At 37.9% G+C, this 25,926-nt stretch overlaps 1 protein-coding gene across 16 annotated transcripts in view; it reads right to left on the bottom strand.

The window, feature by feature from the left end:
• RAPGEF6 (Rap guanine nucleotide exchange factor 6) overlaps positions 1-25,926 on the bottom strand; it is a 145,732-nt gene that overhangs the window by 68,134 nt on the left and 51,672 nt on the right. For 6 of the 16 annotated variants that reach the window (XM_026696465.2, XM_087924409.1, XM_026696462.2 and 3 more), the window contains exon 6: positions 25,381-25,524. The exons of 1 other annotated variant lie outside the window; for it this stretch is intronic. In XM_026696465.2, the coding sequence (XP_026552250.1) occupies positions 25,381-25,524 (144 nt within the window). Of the gene's footprint in view, positions 1-13,443; positions 14,355-25,374; positions 25,525-25,926 lie in introns of those variants that run through there. 9 more of the 16 variants (XM_087924406.1, XM_087924404.1, XM_087924405.1 and 6 more) reach the window with 5 other exon arrangements.

Consider the following 25,926-nt stretch of genomic DNA (forward strand, 5'->3'; position numbering starts at 1 on the left):
TATGGACACTGGGTTGCAAAGTATTAAGGAAAGGGATGAAAAGGTGTAATTTGTCATCCATCAGATAATACTTATAGGGTGGCTCTTTATTTTGAAATAAAGAAGGGGGGGACATATTTATAGATAATCTACTTAGCTCTTTAGAAACTTCAGGATTGATTCTTACATAAGCATTCCTAAGATGCAAGACAATTATCAATTATCCAAATGGATCGTTGAAATGTTAGTGATAGTTGATCCATCTATCTATAGATATATAAAATTTATTGCTCAGTTGGCAAGTAAATCAAGAATTCTTAAGTTAATCTCTTAATTATAGCCCTTCAATTAGATGCAAATTAAAATTTGTATTGCCTCCTTGATTTCTTCTTATCTATCTATCTATCTATCTATCTATCTATCTATCTATCTAGAGTTATTAATAATTATGGAGAAAAAATTATCTTTCATTCTTAAATGAGCCATGGTGGTGCAGTGGTTAGAGCAAAGTACTGCAAGCTATTTCTGCTAAGTGCCGGATGACTGCAGTTTGGCAGTTCAAATCTCACCAGGCTCAAGGTTGACTCAGACCTCCTTCCAAGGTGGGTAAAATTACGACCCAAATTGTTGGCAGCAATATGCTGACTCTGTAAACCTCTTAGAGAGGTCTGTAAAGCACTGTAAGAAGTATAAAAGTATAGAAGTATAGAAGTCTAAGTGCTAATGCTCATGCTAGTACTAAATATAACTCCATTATAGAGATGGCAGAACACAATATTATAGCTATGCTCCCTTATGTAATTATGTGAGCTATCATGGAGGATATTTCTTATGCTCTGCTGCTATAATTAGACTTTTTTTTTAAAAAGTACTTTATTATATTGAACATCGTTTCAATTCTACTATCCCAAAAGACATATATGAGCAGCATAAAGATATACATAATATTCACAAGAGTAAAAAAAATTACTATAACAGTTTTTCCCTAAAATATATGGAACATTAAAATAACTAAGCTAACCAAATTTTAAGAACTTTTCAAGGGAAAAAAAAGATAAGGTCATTCCAATTGTGGAAAAAAAGAGTAAAATATATGACTAAATAAAAGCATCTATACTTTTCCACAGATCTTCCATCTGTTTTTAGTTACTGCAATCTTATAAAACAAAACACAAAACAATGCACAGGAAATCAAACATAAATATTTTCAGTTAGTAGACAATGTTTTAGGATAAAAATATGAATTTTCAAAACGATCAGAAGTGAACTCCCCAATTTATGATTTCTGGACACAAATTCAATTTTTACTATACAAATTAATTGGTAGTTATTGGTCTGAATTCCACACAAACAATTTCAAAAACTTACAACTAATATTTTACAACTATACAAACATTTACAAAAATCATGACTATCATCTTCAAATCACAACAGAAGCTTTACTCTGCCCTCAGTTTTTCTACATACAGAGTTCAGCAACATTTTAATTGGGAGTAACTAAAATAAGTATTTGCCAATGAACCAAAAGAGCTATTTTGAAAATTATTTCTTAGTGTCAGAAGCTTTGATGGGGATTTCTGCTGTTATTAAAATCTTCTTATTAATATACAGTGTTTATCATGTGATTATGAATGTCCTTAAATGCATGTGCACATCTGAACACATACAATGTGTATTAAATTATTCTGCAACAGCAGCCCACAATTCTTTTCAGGCTACATATTGAATGGTGTTTGTGGGCCAGAATCACTAGTCAGGTCTGATTCACTAGTCAGGTCAGGTCTTGAAAGAGACAGATTTGAAAGCTTGAAGGATAAAAATGAACACTAAAGCATAGGAGATAGAGTTTGGGGAAATCATCCCCGCTTTCCTGTTAACAGTCGTTACCTACTGATTTTTTTTTTCATGAATATAATGCCAGTTGTCCAAAATAATAAATATAATAATGTTGGTTCACATTGGTTCACAACAAGAAAGGACTCAATCAGAATTCTGTTTCTTGCCAGGGTGTCTTTTCTTTCAATTTACTTTCAAAAAGATTTTATGAGTAAGGAGCAGCTGACTGGGAATCTACATAGTAAGAGACGCACATATTATTTTTTAACTTTGTAGGTGAGGTTATTCCCAAGTAAGCCCATGACTTTCCAAAATGGAACACACCACAACTAAAACTGAATTATGTTTAAATAGTTAGGATGTTATCTAAATTAGATAACCACTTCCAACAACCTTCCATGCCACTTCTCTCTTTTGAATGAGCTCTGCTAGTCTGAACTGACCCCACCCCCTTTTGATTGTCTCCCCAACCAAGAAGTCCAATGGAAAAGCTGTTGTGATTCACATCTGTACCATGGAGCATAAAGAAGCAATAGACAATCTAGGGCCATTGCAAGTACTCCTTCAAATGCCAACTGGAGACTTATTGTCATGTGAAAAGTAAACCACTTGTTTATTGTATCTCTAGCAGTTGTTAAAACTGAGTGTTTGCCAGGATTTTATGATCAGTTGAGAAAGGATGTTGGTACTTACCTGATATGCCCGTTCTCTGTGAGCTGTGAAGAGCATCCAGAAGTGGGAGGTGCTTCAGTCTCTTCTGGAAAGGCTGGGCTTAAAACTCTGGGATGCTCCTCCTCCTCCATGGGACACCTCCCCAGCATCTCCCAGTTTTGCGAAGACTGAGTGCCAAAGTCCAGGACTCATCACCTAATCTAGATCCCTGACTGGAACGGAACCCCACCAGACAGAAAGAAATGGGTGGGGCTGGATGCTCTTCACAGCTCACAGAAAACGGGCGTATCAGGTAAGTACCAACGCCCTTTCTCCCGTGAGCTGTTCAGAGCATCCAGAAGTGGGACATACCAAAGCTTGGCTTGTCCTTAGGGAGGGACTCCGTCTGGATCGAAATCCACTCCTAAACTCTGTGGACCCTCTGCAGGACTCTTCTGCCAAATGAAGCGTCCCCTGAGGCATAGACATCAATTTTATAATTTCTGACAAAGGGAGATGGTGAAGCCCAAGTTGCTGCTCTGCAACTTGGAAGCCCGTGTGGCCCATGCTGCTGATGTTGCCGCACTCCTTGTTGAGTGGGCTGTAATGCCCTTAGGAACTGAGATGGACTGGCATTCGTAACTTTTAGCTATGGTGGCTCTTAACTATCTACTGATGGTCGTCGACGACACCTTGTGTTCTAAAGTGGATGGGTTGAAGGATATGAATAGAGCCTCAGATTTTCGAAATGCCGCCATACGGTCTAGGGCCCTTTGAGGCCCTTAAGGCCCTTCGAACGTCAAGTCGATGACATTGATGCTCCAGTCTATGAGATGGTTTCAGACAAAAATTTGGAAGCACCAACTCCTGCTCTCTGTGGAAGGCTGAATTTACTTTAGGAGTGAACGATGGATCCAATCAGAGAATCACTCTGTCGGCATGAAACACGCGCAGGTCCTTTCTCATTGACAATGCCGCCAATTCGGAAATCCTCCTTGCTGATGTGATTGCAATTAGGAAGTCCACCTTATATGTCAGGAATTTAAGACTAGCAGTTCTTAAAGGCTTGAACGGGCCAGTTGTAAGTGCGGTTAACACCTTGTTGAGGTCCCAGGTGGGATAGCGGTGAATTACAGGAGGTCATAAGTTTGCAGCACCCTTAAGAAAGCTATGGACATGTGGATGGTGCGCTATGGAACGGAGGTCACCCCAGGCTATCACCGAGGCTAAAGCCGCCACCTGTCTGCGTAATATATTTGGAGATAGGTCCTTGGTCAACCCCTCCTGTAAAAAGTCCAATAATTGTCCTATTGATGGGGCAGTTGGGTCAATCTTAAACCCCTGGCACCAGCGACAGAAGGTGGACCACGTGGCCTTATATATACGATTTGTTGAGGACCGTCTGGATGCTTGAATGGTGGCAATAGCATCCTCTGAAATCCCTTGGGCCCTTAAACGGCTCCGCTCAACCTCCATACGGCTAGACTGAGTCATTGTGGGTTCGGGTGAAGTATCGGCCCTTAGGAGAGGGAAACCTTCGATGGTGGAATTTTCCAAGGTTGTTCTCTCGAAAGGTCCTGTAAATCTGCAAACCACGTTCTCCTGGGCCAGTAAGGGTCGACCAATATCAATTCTGCTCGTTCCTCCAATAACTTCTGGATCAACCTGGGTATTACCGGGAGTGGAGGAAACGCATATAGAAGTCCAGCAGGGCATTGACGGCCTCTGCCCCCTGAGTCAGGTACCTTGAAATATACCGGGGCAATTGGGTGTTGAGAGGAGAGGCAAATAGATCGATCACCGGTTGCCCAAACCTCCGCACTGCTTCCTGGGAGACAGACGGGTGTAGGCGCCACTCTGCCCGATCTATCGTGACCCTGCTGAGCCAGTCCGCTTGTGTGTTTAAGGCTCCTGCTATGTGTTCTGCCTTGAGCAAAAACAGATTGGCCTCAGCCCATTTGAACAACTTGGCCATCTCCAGCAAGTTTGGAATGGGTACCACCCTGTCTGTTTACGTGGGCCTTGGTTGTGATATTGTCTGTCAAGACCAGAACGCTGCATGATTGGAAAACGGGTAGAAAACTGCGTAAGGCCAGGTGAACTGCTCACAGGTCCAACAGGTTGATGCTTTGTGATTGTTTGGAAATAGTCCAAGTTCCCTGCGCAGTGTGGGATTGGAAGTGAGCTCCCCATCCTACCAGGCTGGCATCGGTTGTGATCGTTGCCCTGCAAGGTTCCTTTGAAAGGACACCCCTTGTTTATCGTTTTTTCTGACCACCAGCGGAGCGATCGGAGAACACTGTGCGGTACCTTTATCCGGACGTTGGAAGTGGCTCTTCCGGATCGCTGGAAAGGTAGCAGGAACCTACCTTTGCAGATCTCTAGAATGGAATTGAGCCCAACGCACAATGGAAAGACAATAAATCAGTTTCCCTAACAGTTGAAACAAAACTGCCAGGGAAACCCTCTATAAGGCTATGATCTCTCTGGCCAAAGACTGGATACTATTTAACCTGTCCTGAGAGAGAAAGACCTTGCCCTCCATGGTATCTATCACTGCCCCTAAATGAACTAACTTAGTTGAGGGGATCAAATGGCTTTTATCCCAATTTATGGAAAAGCCATGACCCTGAAGGGTCTCCAGAGTAATCTTGGTAACCAATTTTGCTTGATGTCTGGAAGATGACAAAATTAAAATATCATCCAGATAACATTGTAAGCTAATAGATTTGATCCTGAGGGAGGCAGCCAAAGCCGCGAGGACCTTGGTAAAAGTCCTAGGGGCCAAAGCCAGACCGAACGGTAGGGCGATACATTCGTAGTGCCAATCACAATAGCAAAATCTAAGATATTTGTAGTGAGCAGGTCTAATTGGTATATGTAGATAAGCCTCTGTGAGATCTATAGAGGTCAGGACATCGTTCTCTCTGATGCTGAGCAGAATGGACTGGAGAGTAGTCATCTTGAATTTTCGATAAACCAATGATCTGTTCAGACATTTGAAGTCCAGAATTGCCCTCCAGCCCCCCAAACTCTTTGGGACCACAAACAATAGAGAGTAACAGCCTTGACCCCGCTGTTCAGATGGGACCTCTCTAATGGCCCGAATATGTAGAAGATGATTGATAGCCTCCTGCATCAACGCCCTCTGAATGGGGTCCGTGGACCTAGGGATCCTAATGAAAAAGTTCGGAGTGGAGGATTGAAACTTGAGCACCAAACCAAACCTAACAGAGTCCTTGACCCATGCATCAGAGGTGGAGCTGTCCCATTGATCAGCAAACAATTTTAGCCACCCTCCAATGGGAACTGCTGTCAAGGACTCACTTGGGGCGACGAAAAAATTGGCCTCCGGTGCCTCTGGGGTTTCTTCTGTTTTGGCCTCCCCACTGACCTCTATCGGAAGATTCAGACTTATCCTGTCTAAAACTGGGCCTGTAGCCTGATGTTCTCTGAGATCTGGGAAAGTATAGGCCTTGATAGTAGGGCCGAAAGGAACCCCTTCGAAATGACTAGAGCATTCTGTTTTCAGACCTCCGAAAAAGAGGGGGAAGCACTTTTTTCTTGTTTCTATTCTCTATAAGGAGGGGCTCCAAGACATTGCCAAATAATTTATCCCCCGATATTGGGGCTGATGCCAACTTGCATTTATGCTTGGTATCCGCCTGCCAATGCCTGAGCCATAGCAGTCTCCATGCTGATACGTGAGATGCTATGGCCCTAGACAAAAATTTGACTGCATTAAATGTGGCGCCGGCAGAGAATTCTGCTGCTGCAATAATTTTAGCTATGTCCTGGTGGGCTCTGACATTTGATGCTGGCAATATATCCCTCAAGTGGAAGAGCCTTTGTAGAAAGGACCATGTAAAAAAGGACGCCACTGTAGCTGCCCTAATGGCCCAGGCATCAGAAACGTGCACCCTACGGAGTGCCAACTCTGCTCTCTTTTCTTCTGGTCTCAGGGCTTCCTCAGCCTCGTTGGGAAAGGTTGAAGAAGAGGCCAGTGCCACAATGGGCTCATCCACCTCCGGCGTTTTGAGAAAATTTGAAAACTCTGGTACCAAATTATAATATCGTTTATCGTACCCTGTTGGGGCTGGGTAGGATGCTGCTGATGCCCATTGATTTTGTACTAATTCAGCAAACATACGAGGGACAGGAATAGTTCCCACCTCCTTAGCCAGTTGTGAGAATATTAGATCCTCAGATTCGTCCTGAGACCCTGTTGACAATGGATGAGGGTTTGATGTGCCTAGTTTAGCGGTGTTCTTTGCCTTGAACAGTAAGGATTTAAAGAGGTGCAGGCGAAAAAGGCCAGAAAAGTTAGGTTGGTCCGGAATGAGGCCTTTGTCGTCCGACATTCCCCATTCTAGTGGGTCAGCCTCTGACAACCCCAAGTCCATCTGATGGATCGACCCCCCCTCCATGGGAACATCCTGATCATCAAATTCCACCTCCTCAAAGACCCTGGGCTGGTATGTTAGGAATACTGGGGAATACCTGAGTTTGATGTTGTCCCATATGCGCAAAGGATCGAGCAGACAGGGATCCCGCATCCGAAGCAGCTGAGAAGTGTCTGGTCCTGATGGATTGCTGAACTCCAGCCGCAATGCCCCTTTGAATCGCCATCTCCATCCATTGCCTCATTTCGATGGGGATAATCTCAGGTAATCCCTCCTCCTGTCTTAGGCTGGCGACCGTAGGGCTGAAGGTTGCCTTTGGGATTAGCCGGGCAGTGCTCATTGGAGGAGATGTGCCTATGGGAGGTTGTCCAGAAACAGCCTGCCTAGGCTGGGTAGATAAGTCCAAGGGCCCCATCAATGGACTTGGGTCCTGATCAGATTGTTGTGTCATAGCCATCTTGTCTGCCTCCCTGGCTCGTTTCTGCAATTGCCTTTCCAAAGCTAGGTGCCGTCTATGAGCATCCTTATCTGCCGCCTTAGAGGCCTTTTTGGGCCCACTGGCTTATCTCGGGACTTATTTGACTTGGAGCGGAAAGCGTTGTCACCTTCCATTGTGGATGACTGATTCCCTTGCCTCTGACTTTAATTTTTAATTATATTATTATTATTATTATTATTATTATTATTATTATTATTATTATTATTATTTGTATTTTGGGGTGATGCCTTCCCGTGGTTGAAAGTAGAACGCTCGTCCAGGAGAGTGTGTGTGTGTGTGTGTGTGTGTGTGTGTGTGTGTGTATTCATTCTGAGGTTCTCGCAGGTATTTGTATGTGGATCTTTGGTTATTCGGGTTTTCTCCTGCGTAAGATTGGAAATATCTAGGCAACGTTTTGATGAAGTCTCATTCATCATCTTCAGGCTTGTGTCTTCGGCTCTGTGCTTCTCAGAGTGATGTGAGCTTGCAGCTGCTTCTTCCTTTTAACTGCTAGTGGGGGTGTGATGAGATTGGGTGGGGGCTTGGCTGTGTTCTGATTGGTTGGGGGTTGGCAGTGTTCTGATTGGCTGGAGGTGTGTTCTGTTCAGGTGGGGGCTTGGTTGTGTTCAGGTTAGTCTTAGTTGCTGGGGGATTTCAGCTGGTGAGCTGTGATCCTGCTGTTTGGCTTCGAGTTCGTGGTCGTGCCACATCTTCATGGTGGGTGTCAGTTCGCTTCATGTATGGCTCGGAGGGGTTTGAAGTGGGTAGTGATGCAGCTGCAGTGCGGCTTCTGGTCCGTGGTCGTGTCTCATCTTCTGTGTGGGTGTGAGTCTGCTTTCTACGTGGAAGTGTGGTGGTGGCATCTTGTGTGGCCCTCGTGGGTGTGAGTCTGGTGTCATTCTTCATGTTAGGTACTCGTCTGTTCATGAGGGCGGGTTTCCAAATGGCTGGTAGGCGGGAGGTGTCATCTAGTTTATTCATGCTGTGTGGGTGTTTTTCTATCTCTATGGCTTCTCTAATTATTCTGTTGTTGAACTGTTCTGTTTTGGTGATAGTTCTGGTATTTTTAAAGTCAATCTCATGTCCTGTGGCTTTGAGGTGTTGGACCAGGGAAGAGGTCGGTTCTTCTTTTTTGATTGAGTTCTTATGTTCTTCAATGCGTGCACTTATTCTTCTGTTAGTTTGCCCAATGTATGTGGTGGGGCAGGCAGTGCAAGGGATTTCATATACTCCTTGGTTTTCTAACTCGATTTTGTCCTTAGGGTTTCTTAGGATGGTGGATATTTTTTTTGTTTGTGCAGAATGCTGTTTTAATGTTGTGTTTTTGGAGGATCTTGCTGATTGTATCTGTAGTGCCTTTTATATATGGGAGGAGGGCTTTGCCGTTCTCTTGTTCTCTGTCTTGGATTTTGGTTGGGGTTTCTTTTTGGATTAGGTGGGTAATCTTCTTTCTTTGGAATCCATTGGCTGTTAGTACGTTGGTGAGAGTGTGTAGTTCGGTTTTTAGGTGTTGTTCGTCAGCTAAGCATCTCCAGAACAAAATGCTTAGCCATTTGGAAACCCGCCCTCATGAACAGACGAGTACCTAACATGAAGAATGACACCAGACCCACACCCACGAGAGCCACACAAGATGCCACCACACTTCCACGTAGAAAGCAGACTCACACACACATACAGAAGATGAGACACGACCACGGACCAGAAGCCACACTGCAGCTGCATCACTACCCACTTCAAACCCCTCCGAGCCATACATGAAGCGAACTGACACCCACCATGAAGATGCGGCACGACCACGAACTCGAAGCCAAACAGCAGGATCACAGCTCACCAGCTGAAATCCCCCAGCAACTAAGACTAACCTGAGCACAACCAAGCCCCCACCTGAACAGAACACGCCTCCAGCCAATCAGAACATGGCCAACCCCCCAACCAATTAGAACACAGCCAAAACCCCAACCAATGAGAACACCCCACCACCCAATCAGAACACAGCCAAGCCCCCACCCAATTAAGTCACACCCCCACTAGCAGTTAAAAGGAAGAAGCAGCTGCAAGCTCACATCACTCTGAGAAGCACAGAGCCGAAGACACAATCCTGAAGATAATGAATGAGACTTTATTGAAACGTTGCCTAGATACTTCCAATCTTACGCGGGAGAAAACCCGAATAACCAAAGATCCACATGTGTGTGTGTGTGTGTGTGTGTGTGTGTGTGTACCCATATACATATACATGTGCCTATATCTATATGTAAATCTGTGCATATGGTAAACAGTATCTAAGGGTCCCCAACAAGGGAAACCCCCAAGCGCTCCAAGCGAGGACTTTCTGGATCCCTGGTCCCCAACAAGGGAAACCAGCTATACAGGATCTGAGGTGGATTCTTTCCTGTCAAAACAAAATGTCCCGCTGTTTAAAATGGCACTTGTGGCTTCACTCCAAAGAAATGATCCAAAAGCAATTGCAAGGAAATTCCTATTTAATGACTAGCCTGCTTATCCAACGTCGGGCCAGACAAGGGAAAGCTAAACCCAGGGAGAACGAAGTGGGAAGATACTGCCCTGGTCCCCAAAAAGGGAAACCAGCAGGGAATGGCATCTGTGATATTTAGGCGCGAACTTGAGCCAGCCGTTGAAAAAGGCGGAAAGCCAGAATCTCCTCTGTTAATGTCTGAGAAGTCTAACAAGCCGCTGCTGCTGAGGCTTTAACTTGCAAGTTAAATGCTCCTGTCAGACGAAATGGCAAGGCGAAGTGAGCTGTGGCTGCGAGCGCTCTGCTACGATTGCAGAGATGATGATCGGAAAGTTAGATAAGGTAATTGCCTGAGGCAGTCGCCTCAGGCTGCCCGCCGAGTGGCAGGCTCCCCTAGTTACAAAGAAACTGTTTTTAAACTGATCGAGGCAACCCAATAGAGGCACAAGCCTGAAAAAAGCCAAATTAAATGGGGAAGATTTTTACAAGCCGAAATAACCCAAGAGCAAACCTGAATCAGAAAACCGTTCCAGTCAAGGAGTGCACAACCTCTTACCACGAAGGCTGAGCTAAAACTGGGGGACGCTGAGGAGGTGTCCCATGGTGGAGGAAGAGTGTCCCGGAGTTTTAAGCCCAGCCTTTCCAGAAGAGACTGAAGCACCTCCCACTTCTGGATGCTCTGAACAGCTCATGGGAGAATTATAATACTCCTAGCATGACTGTATCCTTGGACCCTGATATAGAACATGGGACATTGATGTACAGCATTATTGGACTTGTCTTTCCCAACTCCCTAGCTGTTAAATTTTCTTAACAACCTTTTCCTCTGTATTTAAGTAAAGTATGTCAGACATACTCTTAAGAGGTAGATGATGTTAAAACAAAAAACTTCCACTGTACCAGGTGAAAATTACGAGAGTAATATTAGACTTTCATTAGTAGAACAGGTATAATGTTTTTGATTGTGTAAATGACTTTTACAGAAATGTTAATATTAATTTCCTATCTTCATCAGATCTATGATATTAAAAAGATTAACTTACCAAATAAAGAACATGATTGAATTCTTTGTGATATTCAGCTTGTCTCATGTGATCAATGCTCTAAGAATCAACACAGATTACTTAAGGAAGGCTCCTTAATTTACAATTCAAATGTTATTTTAGTATAATGTTAAAGAAAAATAAACCAGATAAATCGGTTAAAATATATTTCATTTCTTATGACCTGCATCTCATGTATCAAAAGGAAAGTGTCTCATGTACATAACTGAGTTTTTAATAGCTCTTATAAGCACAGACAGCTCAAGGAATTCTGAATGCCAAATGCAAGCAACCTGTATCCCCAGAACATCAGAAAATCAGAACAAAAAATGATGTGCCATAGCTCTTAGGTAATTTTTTTTAATCAAATGCAGTTTTGAACTTCAGACCAAGTTGGCAAGACGCAATCATCCAGGATAAAATAAGTAGGACTACTAAACTAAACTAAAACTGGGAGTAAAACCTATATGTTGACTGCATCTGGACAATATGTGATTACTGCAAATTATGATTAAATTCAAGCACACTAGCCTGGGGCCAATGGGTTTTCCTCATAGACACACCCTGCCTTCAATCACTCCAGGCATCTTTCAATATCAGTGTATCATCTCTCTTTTTTACTTTAGATTTGTTTCTCTAGTTGGGAGAGAGAAAATTAGATTAGAAGACAGACCAAAGGCATCTTAGCTAACTGAAATTATATACAATAATGATACAAATATAGTGAGGTTATGATACAAAAGCTGTCCTTACATATTTGGTCCTAATATCTGATGCAAGTACTTTTTGTCATAATGTTTTTGATTGTATCGCCATGAATCTTTCAACACTTGTCTATCCCTGACCCCTAGCATCCCTATGAGTCAGATATTATGTTAAACCAGCCTTTCCCAACCAGAGTGCAATTCACATGTGTGGATTTTCAAAACACAGATTTCTCAGCAATAACCATATTGGCTTGAAAAAAACTGGAGACAGGTGGCTGTCCAGTCTTTTCTGGAAAACCTCTAAAGATGAAGCTCCTACAACTTTTGAAGGCAAGCTGTTCCACTGTTTATGTTCATTCTTATATTACACATCCAAGTAGGCCCAAAGTACAAGTCTGCCATTTTAAGAGTGAATAAATATTCACTCAGAATTATTTCAAGACTCACTGTTCTCAATCTGCTTTGACTTCTTTACATTATCAAGCAGCTATATGGCATTATCTTCTCTGACACAGACTAAAAATCTTGGATGTTTTTAGAACTTTTTAAGCCATTTACAACAATAACAAATGAGGTAACAATGAAGAAAGCAAAATATGAAGTGAAACCAGAAAACATTTAGGCCCCAAACAAGTCTTTTGTGAATACCATTAAAAAAAAGTGTGCTTTAGAAAGTAGCTCTAGAGTAATAGAAAAGTGTAAATTGCCATTACTACTCTAATGCCAATACATTGACAGAATTTATTCATTGTCTAAATAAATCATAATTATCTTTGTTTGCACAACATATTAACAGTGTTTACAAACCCAGAATAACTAAACCAAAACTAACCAAAGGCTTAATCAGTCTTCAGTCTCAGTTTAGAACTATAGTTCAGTGTCTCTGTGACTGCAGTCAGATCTCTCCGTCTTACTGGGTTAGTAACCTGTTCTTTCCAGAAAGCAAGGTCAGAACTGATTAAATCAGAAAGGGATAACAGTTCCCATCACTTTAATTCACCTGGCTAGAGAAATATAACAGTACAATAATAATATTGGCTACATACTGTTTTCTGTCTTTGCTCTCATTTCTAGGGACAAAGCCAGAATGAATATGTAGGATGATCTTGACAGTTGTCATAGCACAGGAAACACAATGTTGTGACAGTCATTGGAGGAAGGGATCAGCAGGAGACAAGGGAAGGGTACAGAAGAGTACCCACACTGAAATGATGTTTTAACCATTAGGGATTTTTTGGAGGGGTTGGCAAGGCTAGTAAGAGATAAGAGGTTTTAGCTCTTAACAAGAAAATTACCAGGATACAGGTAGATTGAATAGAAAATATGCCAATTATATGAAATAGCCCCCAACTTTTACTGTCTTAAAACCTACCAAAGAGCAAAGTTAATAAATAATGACATCACTTGTCAGTGGATGCTTATTAGGCAACAGCTTAAGCTTAGCATCAGAAAAAACTTCTAGAACTAATTAATTACTATACTGAAGATACAAATGAAGAAATTTTTATGAAGGCATAATTTTTCACAAAAAGGATTATACAAATTGTGTAAAGTTTTTTTTCTATAACATTGCAAACTGATGCTCTTAAACACACAGTCCCAAGTATATGCAAAAACTGAACCACAAGGCTTCATTCCAGAAAAGATTGATAACTAGGTCAAAGAGCGATATTAAACATTAATGCACCCTGCTAGATTTAAAGATATTTCTCTCATAGTACTGACTCAGATAATATCAGTTCTGCAGTACAAAGAATTTCAACATCAGAAGAAAACCAACAGAAATTACATATATGAATACTTTTTAAGATTTATTTTCTTACTTTATTCATTCAGAGGAAAAACCTGCTTATAAATCCTTACTTACTTTAGAGGCCCATGGCTGCAGACAATTGGCATAACAACGAACAAGAAAAGCCATTTCCTGTGTTAAGAAGGAAAGCCTCCACTTGCAAACAAAAATCAAAACAATAAATTAAGTAAGATCCTTGGAAGATTCTTTTTATAAACTATAAATCAAAGGTATGTATCTTCAGGCACATGATTAGTCAGATTTTATATTCACAGTGATTTTTTAAAATTATCATTCAGCAGTTTTCATCTTGCAATGATTACTGCAAAAAAAAAAATCAGTCCAATTTCAACAAGCAGATAATTTCACACATTCAAAAAATTCAGCAGTACTTCTCATTTAAAATATTAACATCAATGAGAACATGCCTGAAACAGCAGACATAGAGTAAATTCAAGAACAAGCTGAAAGTTCATACAATGATTATGAAAAGATGAATATTAAATTCCTCTTAAGATCCTTTTTTTCTGTTTCAAGGCACAATTAAAGCTGGTTAGTCTTCAGTTTCCCTTTTCCCATATTCACATTTCAAAAAGCAGGAACAGTTTTGTTGAGAGTCTTCTTCATTAAATCTTGGGTAACCAAAGAATCCTTCATATCAAAGTTTCTTTTTCTTTATACACCTGCCCATCAAAGCTGCAATACTGAATCCACGCACAGCCAGTATCTTCGGAGGCAAAACGTGAGTGAGTGTATGAGGTCTAACAGGTTTGCAATGTAGAATTTCTCAAAGCTTCTGCAATCAAAGCTCTCACACCCCCAATGCAGAATTTAAAATACTGCAGTATAGCTAAGAATTCTAATGCAACAGCCAGATACCATGGTTAATCCAAATCTAGCATTTTCCAATTAAAACATTTCTAATGCAATGCAAAAAGCAACATCCACGGCAAGACTGAAAGGTCGAGTCCTAATTCCTACTATCTTTGCTCGTTTCTCAGCAGCTCCCTCAGGAAAAGCTCTCATCGATTGGATGCTCCGCAGCTAGATGAAATATCTAATAAGGAGGGGAGAGTGTGGGAGGGGAATGGAGCTAAAAGGATGACATCACCTGTATAGAAAGCCTTCAGAAACTGCATTAGATCAATTGGCTACTGTATCTGCAGATGCACCCAAAGCATCTTTATTGACCTAGTACAAACACATCTCTGTACAACAACAATTCAGCAAAATGCAGTATGTTAAATTTCATATCACTCTGCTAATCTGACATTGCACACAATTCCTTGGGGGGGTTTATTTTTAACCACTTAATCTTGAAATCTGTGCATCTATACACATGTTTTCCCCCCCTAAGGTGTATTATAAGCAAAGAATATTTCTAGTTACTGTGATTTAAAATGATTAAGATATTTCCTTCATTATATACATACCCATCATCTCTCAAAACAATTTAAATTGGAGAGCAAACTTTTCCTAATATTGTAACCTTGAATAAAATCCATTTTAAATTGGAGAACTAAAATATATCATGCCTTAAACTATATCAAAGCTTTGATATTTGAAGTCTTAATATTAAAAATGAGAAACAATGTTATTAGCCATTATGGCAAAGAGCCAGACACTTTAAAGGATTTAATGGTGTGGATTCAAAATGAACATATATATCTTTTGTACAATCAGTTAAAAGAGAAATACATCAACACCCTAGCTACAAATAAAACAAACCTGTTGCCTACAAAAGCACAAAAGCCAGGTTTTTCATTAAATAAGCATTTTTATTTCTGGAAGCAAATTATTATTATTATTTTCATTTCTTATTTGGAACTCAAGTATTGACCAAGTGTTCATATTTCATCTGAATCCTAAAGACAGATTAACACTGCTTTAATGATCAAAGCAGAACATTTCATGGCTGGCAATGAATGCCATTCATTCACGAATTCACATCAATCCAAGATTAATTTCATTTGTATCTTCTAAAAATTTAACAATACTCTCAGTTGTCTAGTGATCAATATGTACATATTATTGAAAAAATGTTTGATTTAATTATCTGACACAAAAAACAGGAAATGGTCATATCAAAAAATGTCTTGATGTCTTTCTTTGAAGCTGTTCAATCCAACACATGTTTTCAGGAATGAAAAAAAGTTTTGTTTTTTTACTAATAAAAGTATTTATATTTATAGGCAACTCTCTCCCTCCCTCTCTCTCTCACCAATGTTTGACAATATCATAGAACGATCAGCATTTAAACTGTTTTTCTTCATAAGAAAAGGCAAAACCATCATCAGTATAGTAGCAACTCTGTTTAAATAAAGAGTTGTGTGAAACTGTTCCAAAGTTTGCACATAGAACATCTAAGCAGAGCACCATGTCTCCAATGACTTAAGGCAATTATTTAGCAATATATAGTTCTTCCTAAATATACCTTGTTTAAATAAACATAACTTCTTCTATTACCTAAATATTAGCAAATAAAATGTATAGCCTAAAAGTTGCCCTTTAAACACATTTTATTGTGCTATGCAATTCAGTCTACTAAAGAGTATGGCATGAATGCAATATTTCACAGCTACTATGACTGTGAGCCCAATAATGGGTGAAAATTCTATTTCCCCTTTAAGTGAAGATGACATCATCCTTTTCCCTTTCTTACAAATCAGACTGCAGCTACTGCAACTCCCTGGGGAAGATTTTACATGCAACACTGCCAGCCTAACAGCTATGTGCAGGGGGTAAGACTAACCTAATTCTGTGCTAGACTTTAGAAATTATTTTTTTAACACTACTAAACCAAAATTTTATGAAGAAATAGTATATTGTGAGAAAATGCAAAATGATCAAAATGCATTTGCAAAGGAAGTAATATTTTTACAAATATTTTGCATGATTTATTTCAAGCAAATAAGTGTAACTTTAAAGATACAATGTGCCATACTGAGCCTGTCAACAATAATTTATTTAATAAAATTACAAATGCAAACAGTATACTTTATTAATTTAAAAATATAACGAACTTTAAAAAGAAGAACAAGTTCAAGAGTCTACATTAGATATGGGTGGATCATAGACAGAAAGACAGATGTCAAGCAGTTAATTTTTATTCTAGATTGTATTTTAATAAATACAGGTACTTCAAATGTTTGTTCATATTTTTAATATTTCCACCAGAATTTCTCCAAATGCCCCATATGAAAAAGCAATTCCAAAAGAAAAATGAGGACACGCTATATATGAAATTTCTGGATCTATACAGTAAATAGTAATATAGTTTCAATAAGCCATTTTGCGCAAAATTGAATTCAAGAAGCTAAAGACTCACAGCACCTGATGGCAAGCTGAATGACAGGTTACAAAGCAATGTAAAAATCTTTATAGTTTGACAAACAGAAGTGCTTAACATTTTAATGACAATGAAGGTTATCAAAAGTTTATTGCAACATATACAAGTATCAGTTTGAAATGTGTTCTGGAAGAGAAAGGGCCAATGGTGAAAATGATTACTGGCAGATGGGACAACATCTGGCAGCATTTCCACTATGCACTGTGTCTTCTGTGATTTAGAATAGCTAAAACACCTACATCATTTAAGCTTCTGTATCTCAAATTACTTTATTTTCAAGGTTGGAATTATAATTATTGCATTTTTAAAAAAACTAATACTATTGCAAGGCTTTGTATCACAATTATTAAAAATATCTCAGTGAGCTATCCAGTTTCTTCTTTATTATAGTACTATTATGATCCAATATTAAACAAGGAATATGTGTTAAATTTCACTGCAGTTACAGCATTTATGGTCTAAAAATCCTACCAAAATAATGGTATAATTCAATAATAGTAGAAACATATAACCTATCCTGAGAGAAAGAAAAAAAGAAAGAAAGAAAGACAGAAAGGGGAGGGGAAGGGGGAGGGAGAGAGGAGGGGTAATGTAAGCAAGAGGCTGTCACTAGAACAAAAATGATGTAAGCTTCTAAAAATAGAACTGGAGATACAGAGAGAACAATAAAAAAGGACCATAGATTCAATTTCCCTCTAGGTATTGTAAGCTCCTTTTCTTCTCACAGGTAATATACTATATATTTAAAAAGTCTTTTCTATTTAGAGTATTGACATTTATAGCTGCATAAATTCCATCTGATTTACTTCATTCACTGTAGATTCATGTATTAACCATATCCATACGCCATATGAACACAGTCATTCCTTACATTACTTACACCGTTTTGTAAGTAGCATTGGATTCCTCTTTAGAGAATGTTACTGAAAATTATAATTATTTAATCAATTTTAAATTAATAACTTGCAGGTTCAAAAGCTTGCTTCAACAGAACATAGCCAAAGGAATTAAAATAGCAAAAGTATAAAAATATACGTAGAATAAAAGCATATGGGCAGCAATGTTCCCTCTAAGTTGCATACATACTGTTTGTGACCCACACATGCTCAGTTATGAGATATAGTTCCCTGCTCACTGTCAGAGATGATGCATTAATACATCAGGAGGGAGGGAGGGAGGGAGGGAGGGAGGAAGGAAGGAAGGAAGGAAGGAAGGAAGGAAGGAAGGAAGGAAGGAAGGAAGGAAGGAAGGAAGGGAGCCTTTCATCCAGGAAATAAACTGAAGGCCAAAAATAATCTTCTGGGATCCAAACCAAAAGAGATTAAGCCTGAGCAGCAGCAACAAAGAAAGGGGGAAGCAAAAGGAAAGCAAAGGGGAAAGGAAAAGAAAGAGAAAGGAAAGGGAGGCTTCTATCCAGATCCAAGCCAAAGCCCAGAAACCTTCTGCCAGGCTACACACCAAAGGAATTCTCACTGAATGATAGTAGGAAAGAAAGACAGAACGACCGAAACAAAGGAAAGAGAAGACAAAGCAAAGGAGAGAACAAGAGACAACTTCTCAATTTTTTAAAAATAATTTGAAAGCTTATAAAGTATGTTACATACTATTTTTCAAAAATATGGGGCCAAATCTTGGGCCAAATCTGTCCTGACCAACTCAACTGTTGCTTAAAGATATGACTTGAGCATCTGCTTCTCTGGCTTAGAGGGAAAACTGATTAAGCTTTGCTTTTATTCTGGCAAATTCACTAGAATTCCATTCCCACCATCCAGTCAGAGCTGAAGAAGCTTCTTGAATGAGAAGGGAAATGTCTTTAAAGAAAAAACAAGAAAGTCCGGTTGCCTCCTGAAAAAGTACCTTTGAGACAACCATTCTTGGATGACCGAGAATCTCCATAGACTTTTAGCCATGCACTTTAGGATGAACACTCTTCAAATGGTGTGGGAATATGAATGGATTTCCAGGAAAAAAAATGCAGACTATAGGAACCATGTGCATTATCAGATGACTCTGTGCACACAGATAAACCTCCAAGTGCTTCAATGACCCTCTAAAAGGATGCAAATGACCAGCCGTCTGCAAGAAATATAAATCCTTCCATTCCCTACCATCTAGTCCGAGCAGAAGAAGCTTCTTTGATGGAAAGAGAAACATCTTTTTTTAAAAAAACAAGGAAGTCCAGTTGCCTCTTGAAAAAGCACCTTTGGGACAACCATGACTGACCTGGCTGACTGAGAATCTCCATAAACTAGGAGAAAAATTATTAAAATATACCAAATTCATTTTTTTCCTAAATCTGAATGAAGAAAAGTCTACATTTCCTTTTGAAACACTGCCAATCTCTCAAATCCCTGAGTAAGATTTAGCTAGTGAAAAACTAAATCTACTTCTGGGTATAAATATTATTTTTATCATATATAAAAATTAAATTAAAATTATTATATGACCATCCTTCAAATCTCATATAGATGTGGAATATTTAACTGTAATGGAGGTATCATTTAGCATATCATTTATAACAGAGTTTATTTTTTTAAAACATCACCAAGAATTTTACACAAAACACAATACAAAATTTGGCTGCTTGGAAGGATGGCATAAGAACTCATGTCTGTGGAAGGAGAAAATTATAACAAGCTTCCCAGTGCCCAAAAAGGTAAAATACAAAAAATTATGTTGCATATAAAGTACAATACAAAAGGAGCAATATCCAATAGTTATCACTGATCCTGTTCCACAAAACCAACCATTTTCATTATATGGTACTTTACTGAATTCTCAACCAATGTAGATGGAATGGCATTAGTTGGGCCTTTAAAAAAAGCACTTCAATACTTGGACAGAGCTGGAGCCTTCAGTAACAGGCTGGTTGGGTGCACAGAAATTACATTTCCATGCTTTGATAGTCTAAATTAGCATTTGCTAGATCAATTTGCAGTTCTACATCTGTGATACATTACAAAAAGTCCTTTTACAGGGCATAATTCCAAAAAGCTCTGATGACAGCCCATATGACAGGGTGTTTTGTTTTTGTATGAACTATCTTTTGCCTAGCTGATTGGAAATTATTAGATAAAATTAATTAGTGGATATGGTTTTAAGCCAGTACTTGTGAACAGAGTGTTTATCATATGTTTAAAAAAAATTAGACATTCATCATGCTATCTTAGTATAGGGTAATTCATCACACAGTGTTTTGTGCATGACACAAAGAGTTTCAATTGAGCAAATCCATTTGTTTCATGAAAATGTTCCATGTATGTGGAAGCAATTATTTTATTAGGGCAATGCAACACTTTGCAATCAAAGAGTTAAAGACACATCATATTTTGTAAAGCTAGTCATAAAGCATGCCCGCCATTCCTGAAAGAAGCTGTGTCTTTATTCCAGGATGCCATGATTCCAGAAACAAGTGTATTTGATTTAAAGTGCTCCTTACAATTGCTACTGGGCTTCCCCTTATACTCTGTATATCAATATATTATGCTATGCTATGCTATGCTATGCTATGCTATGTTATGTTATGTTATGTTACGTTGTTATATATCATATTATGTAAACCTTTAATGGGAACAAAACATGCACAGAAGCTAATTTAAAGAGGATCTCCATGAGAAAGACAAATTCACACCAGGCCATATTTTCAAGTACATTTCATTCCTTAGGCAATTGTATCAATTTAACATGACATCAGTTCCAATCCACATAAAGACACCATAAATTAGAATTGGTGCTCAAATGCATAATAGAATATGGAAACAAAAGCAGGATGAAACTCTGGCTGGATGACATATTCAAAAATTAAAGCAAACATATGTTTCAGAGAACATTTGATTTTCAGTCCTATTTCTTAGACCTAGAAATATTTTATTTCCAGTAATTACTAGGCTAGAGTAAAATAGATTCATAATTCCAAACATGATTACATTCCAATTAAAATCAAGATGGTTTGGGAAATGTATGCCAGATTATGCACATTACTTTTTCACTTATGTATATCAAGTTTCTCCTATTTCTTTCAGTTTTGATATTATAAGATTGAAATGGACAAATGCACATCCTCCCCAACTTTGAAATATAGTACATTCTAAGACAGGGCAGCACCATCTGTTATTTTATTTTAAAAATAAAAAAGTTTGAAGCTGACCCATCACAGCTGAGGGACCAAAAATTAACCCTCAATCAGTGATCTCCCTGATAACTAGTGTTGGAACAATTTGAATGAGCAGGCTGTCAAAGGCCTGGGGGCGAACTGTCAATCTGCCCTGAAGACGCCTGTTTGCAAGAGGCCTGAGAGCGAATTGCCAACTTTCAAAAGTCGCGCTGCCTGTAAAAATAGGGCCTCAAAGCAATCAGTTGGGCTGTCAAAGATGAGCTCGCAGACAGAAGCCTGGATAGTAATTTTTTTAAAAATAGTAAAGGTAGGTTTTGTTGATGCAAAATAGCGCCAGCTGTCAAAATCCTCGGCACAAAATTTGAATTCAAAATGGCATTAGCCATTAGAAGTCTCGGTGCAAAAATCATATCTAAATGCTAAAAGAAGCTAAAAGAAATTAAATGAGCTCAAAAACGTGCTGAGTAGTGGAATTGCGCCAATGCGCTTCTCGCTCAGGTCAGCTATTAACAAATTGCCTCTTGGCTGCAAGAGGCTTCAGCGACGAAATTGAGCTCCCGCTCTTCATGCCACTACGGCCCACTGTTAAGGGCCTGTTGCAACCAATGGTCAGCTGGAAAAAGTAGCGTTGTTTGTCAGCATCTTTAACAAAAAAGGCTCAGGGTTCCACTGTAGAGTGCTTGCTGCTCTCTGTGTGTGTTTGGTTGGTTTTTGTAGACATTTCATTACGAAATCAGGTAATATGATGTTACTTCAGTTGGGTAATGAAACTTCTGCAGCAAACAACCAAGCTCAGACAGTCCAAGGCCTCCATATATAATGGTTGGACTAGCAATCTTAAATATATAGCAATAAAATGTTCTTTTTCAATATATTTGAATCAATGCAATTTAATTTGATCTCTCAAGGAAGGTGAATGTGCATTAAGAGTGTAGAAAGCTTCTTAATGAGGCAATGAAATAAAATATATTTGAGTAACATTACTCACATATTAAAATAGATGAAATCACAATGCCTCTGATAGCAAAAAGGGGGCATGCCATTGCTCCTTAATGACTAATTTAAGTGTGATCCAGGCTTGTTTTTTTCTGTTCTTGTAACAAATACCCAACTTCTTTAAAATGATTTCATGATACATGTTTCTTTCAAAAATAAACTACTAAAAGGAAAGAGAATTTCTTATTAACTTGTCAATGAAATGACTATTCTTAAACTGTTTTTTTAATATCTGATATGTTGCTTTTGAATCAGTAATCTGGCATTCAGCTAGAAAAGTAGCTTCCTGTAAACAGATGACAACATCAGTTAACACACAAGGACAGACAGGACTATCAGCTCTCCACATAAGATGCTAAACCAGTCTGCAGACATGTTTTTTTTAAAAATTGAAGGGCTCTGCCCACTCTGCTCAATCAATAGAAAATACTCAATCACATAATTTTGCAGCATTCCTATGCAATGGTTTGCTATATATAACTCAAAACAAACACTTTTTTTTCCTTTTGAGCACTTGGGTAACAATAATTGAATTTTTTAGAGATGGCATACTGAAGTAAATACCCACTTTAATGCTGTTTGGGAAATTACTTCATAACAGTTATGTCTTTCTGTTGTAAACAAATTTGAAAGTTGTTTTAATGCAACATTATCACAAACCACAAATAAAAGCCTGAATTGGTATACAGCTGGTATATAACTGAAGTCCTTTTAATTACATGTTGAGCTCAGGTGAGATGAGCAAGAACATGAGATGACCCCAAAATATTTTAGAAGGAAAACTAAAAGAACATTATTTTTCCCTTCTTAGGTTTTTCTCAAAAATAGATGGCACGTTAAAAACTTTTATTTTTTTAATAGTAAAGTTGAGCATAGGTCAACTGAAATGAAGAAATTTGAAATAAATTACTCATGAAACAGCATTTACTAATTTATCATAAAAGCATACATTCAACAGCATTATTCCATATTATAAGAAATCACCTTTCTTAAAAATCATTATATAACATGTCTTAAAACCACCAGTAACACAAAGATTATGCACTGCACCATTTCTCCACATCATTCATAATTTTATATATCCTTATCACACCTTGTTTGTTTCTTTTTTGCTTTCTTACTTTCTTTCTCTCTTTCTCTTCCCTCCTTGTCTCTTTTTGTAAACAAAATACTGTAGCTACTTGTAACTTTTTTTCTAGGAATAATTTCTATTTACTTCTCTTACAAGCCTGCAATGTTATTAAAATTAAATGTATTTGGGTAAATTAACCAATAAAGGAACCTAACATAAATCTAATTTATAAGTAGTAATACAAACAGGAGAAAAAGAACACCCAATAGCAAAAAGCTATTTGTGCATATACAGGGTTATTGACAAAGCACATTTAAAATATCAAATACATTCAAGGAAAAAATCTTAGTGCGTTTATATCTTAACATATTAAAACATTTTTAAAACTTCTCATCTTTTATTGTTTTTAAAATAAATGTTTTGCCAGAGTATAAAAATGATCATTAAGAAATTAATAGTTGTAGTTTGGATGGATATGATCCTAATGTAATAACTTATTTGAAATTATCTTGGTGTTATACACATCTGATGTAATACATTAAATGGAACATAAAGATATTATTTAGTACACACAGATATATAGATAGATAGATAGATAGATAGATAGATAGATAGATAGATAGACAGACAGACAGACAGACAGACCTTCTTACCAATGCACCATCTCAATCAAAACAAATACCATATAACACTCATAATTATATTATAATCTAAATTATAAAAAATATCTGTATAACAGATGATGGAATATTTCATCTAACATTACCTTAAACTAATCTCAGCTATATAGACTAAAAAATTTTTTACCTAACTTAACAGGTTTAATAGAGTTTAGTACTGCAACTCACTGGGAATTTGTTTAATACCAGTTTCAACATATCTGGAAGAAATTAGTTTTTATTTATTTGTTTAATAATATTTAAATTCCACCCCAATGTGCAAGAACTCAGAAGTCTGAGAAAAATGTATTTATATCCTTTCAGTTCCTTTGATCCTTGAACAAAGTCGAAATTTAAGGATTTGAAACCAGAAAGCAGCTTTAAATGGAATAATTTTCAAAACTGTTTTTGCCTGTAAGGTGGATGTGCCATATTAGAATAGTCTTATTAGAATATTTATGGTATCTAATAAAGGAAGGATGATTCTGGAATGAACTCTAAAATTCTGGAATTCTTTTGCAGTGACTGAACAATCCATATGTTTCTTAATTTGTTTACTTTGAAATCTTCTCCCTTTTAGAAGCTGGAATACTGCAAAGCATAGAACCAATAACCAGCAACACCCTATTTCTAAAAATTCCCCTAGACTTTAAAATAGCCCTATGGCTTCTCTTTAGAAAAGGATTGACAGCTTAACCTCAGCACTTTGTTTGAAAAGATCTTTTTTATAAACAAGCAAGCTGTATCAGCAGCGCACTCAGAACATATTCTCCAAATGTAACAAGTGCCCAACAGCACAAAATGGTGGAGGGCCTATATTTTAAAAAATGAAGAATATAAATATAATCATATACAAGTTTTAAAAAGGGAATTATCAGCTACTGCTGAAAGACTGAAATATAATATATATAAAAATATATAAATAACTGAATAAATCTGCATCACCTTCAATATACCTTTCATTGATCAATGATCATTAAAACAAGTACATTCGTGAAGAAATATTTCATGCATTATATGGATAAAAATGCAACTACCTCCCCCTTATGAAACATTCTTCTTGAAACATGAACATCAGCAAACTGCTAATATCTGCAACCAAGACTAAAAGCAAATACTTTCTCATTCTATAAATCATTCCCGAAAACAACTTGAGAATTCATCTCACTTCAAGAAAGTGGGGGGATGGCTTGAAAGAGAAGGCAGTTTCAGTCTCACGTCTGTCGTAGTATATGAGGAATTCCTGTTTTTTCTTAATCAGTTTTAACATTTTGTTAATTATGTTTATAAAGATTTGTCTAATTTCATTCCTGATTAATCTGAGCAACTGTAAAACTTTTGGGTCTCTGAGTTAGGCTGATGGAAGGTAAACAATCGTGGAAGTTCATTACAATTTGATTTGTCAGAAGTTATTGTTTTTCTATGATGCTGAAAGCATTACAAACTAGGACAAAAGAAATACACTATTAAATTAAAATTATAGCTCATTTGACACAAACAAATGAATTACCATGCTAAGCATGATTTTTTTTTTCATGGTAGCTAAACTTCCATAAAATATTTCTCAACGTATTTCAATGTAAAAGCTCTCATTGTCCGAAAGTACTGAATTGCTGCAATGTTGATCCTTAGAGTTTATATAGCATTAGAATGAATCTGACAGACCTACAGCTGCTTTGAAGTGTTAAATAACATTCTATTACTCCAATTTTATAAAATCCATTTTGCAATTTTATGTATCATTTGTTCCAATAGAAAATCAAACACAGACAGCGATGAATGCAGGTGGGTAAATAATTAACAGTAGAGAATATACACTCACGGAAAGGTAGCTACTAACATCCACATTATCTGTAATGGTCTGACGTTCTCCCCTCTGATTAATCTTCCGAAACCTCCGGCGAGATTGTCGAAGAGGCACTTCCCTCTGCAAGATATTGTCTTCATTCTCTTTTGAATTATCTACCTGGAACACATGTTCAGGATCTTGATTAAACATCCAGTTCTTCCATATCACTGAAAATCTATGTAAGTTTAAAAAATTCATGAAGACAGGCTCAGCATGAGTTAATACTGTTACTGTGTCATAGGAAATCTACACAAGTTCCTGAAACTAAAGCAACACTACTTCAATTACTCACTACAATGAGCTGAGAGGCCACAATTTCCTTCCGGGAAGCAGTGTTGTTTAAAAAGAAAAGAAAAACCTAAGTAACGCTACATATCTATAAAAACTATTCACTGTATTTGAAGTTTTATATACTTAAAATGGCTACCTAGACAAAAATAAACGGTACTATTATGACAGTTACTGCTACAAACAGTTACATCTGTAAAGCCTACTAAACCACATGTTGAAATAAAAAAG

The sequence above is a fragment of the Pseudonaja textilis genome, chromosome 2, assembly GCF_049901715.1.
Source record: "Pseudonaja textilis isolate UNSWEBS1 chromosome 2, rPseTex1.2, whole genome shotgun sequence".
In the NCBI taxonomy this organism is placed as follows: domain Eukaryota; kingdom Metazoa; phylum Chordata; class Lepidosauria; order Squamata; family Elapidae; genus Pseudonaja; species Pseudonaja textilis.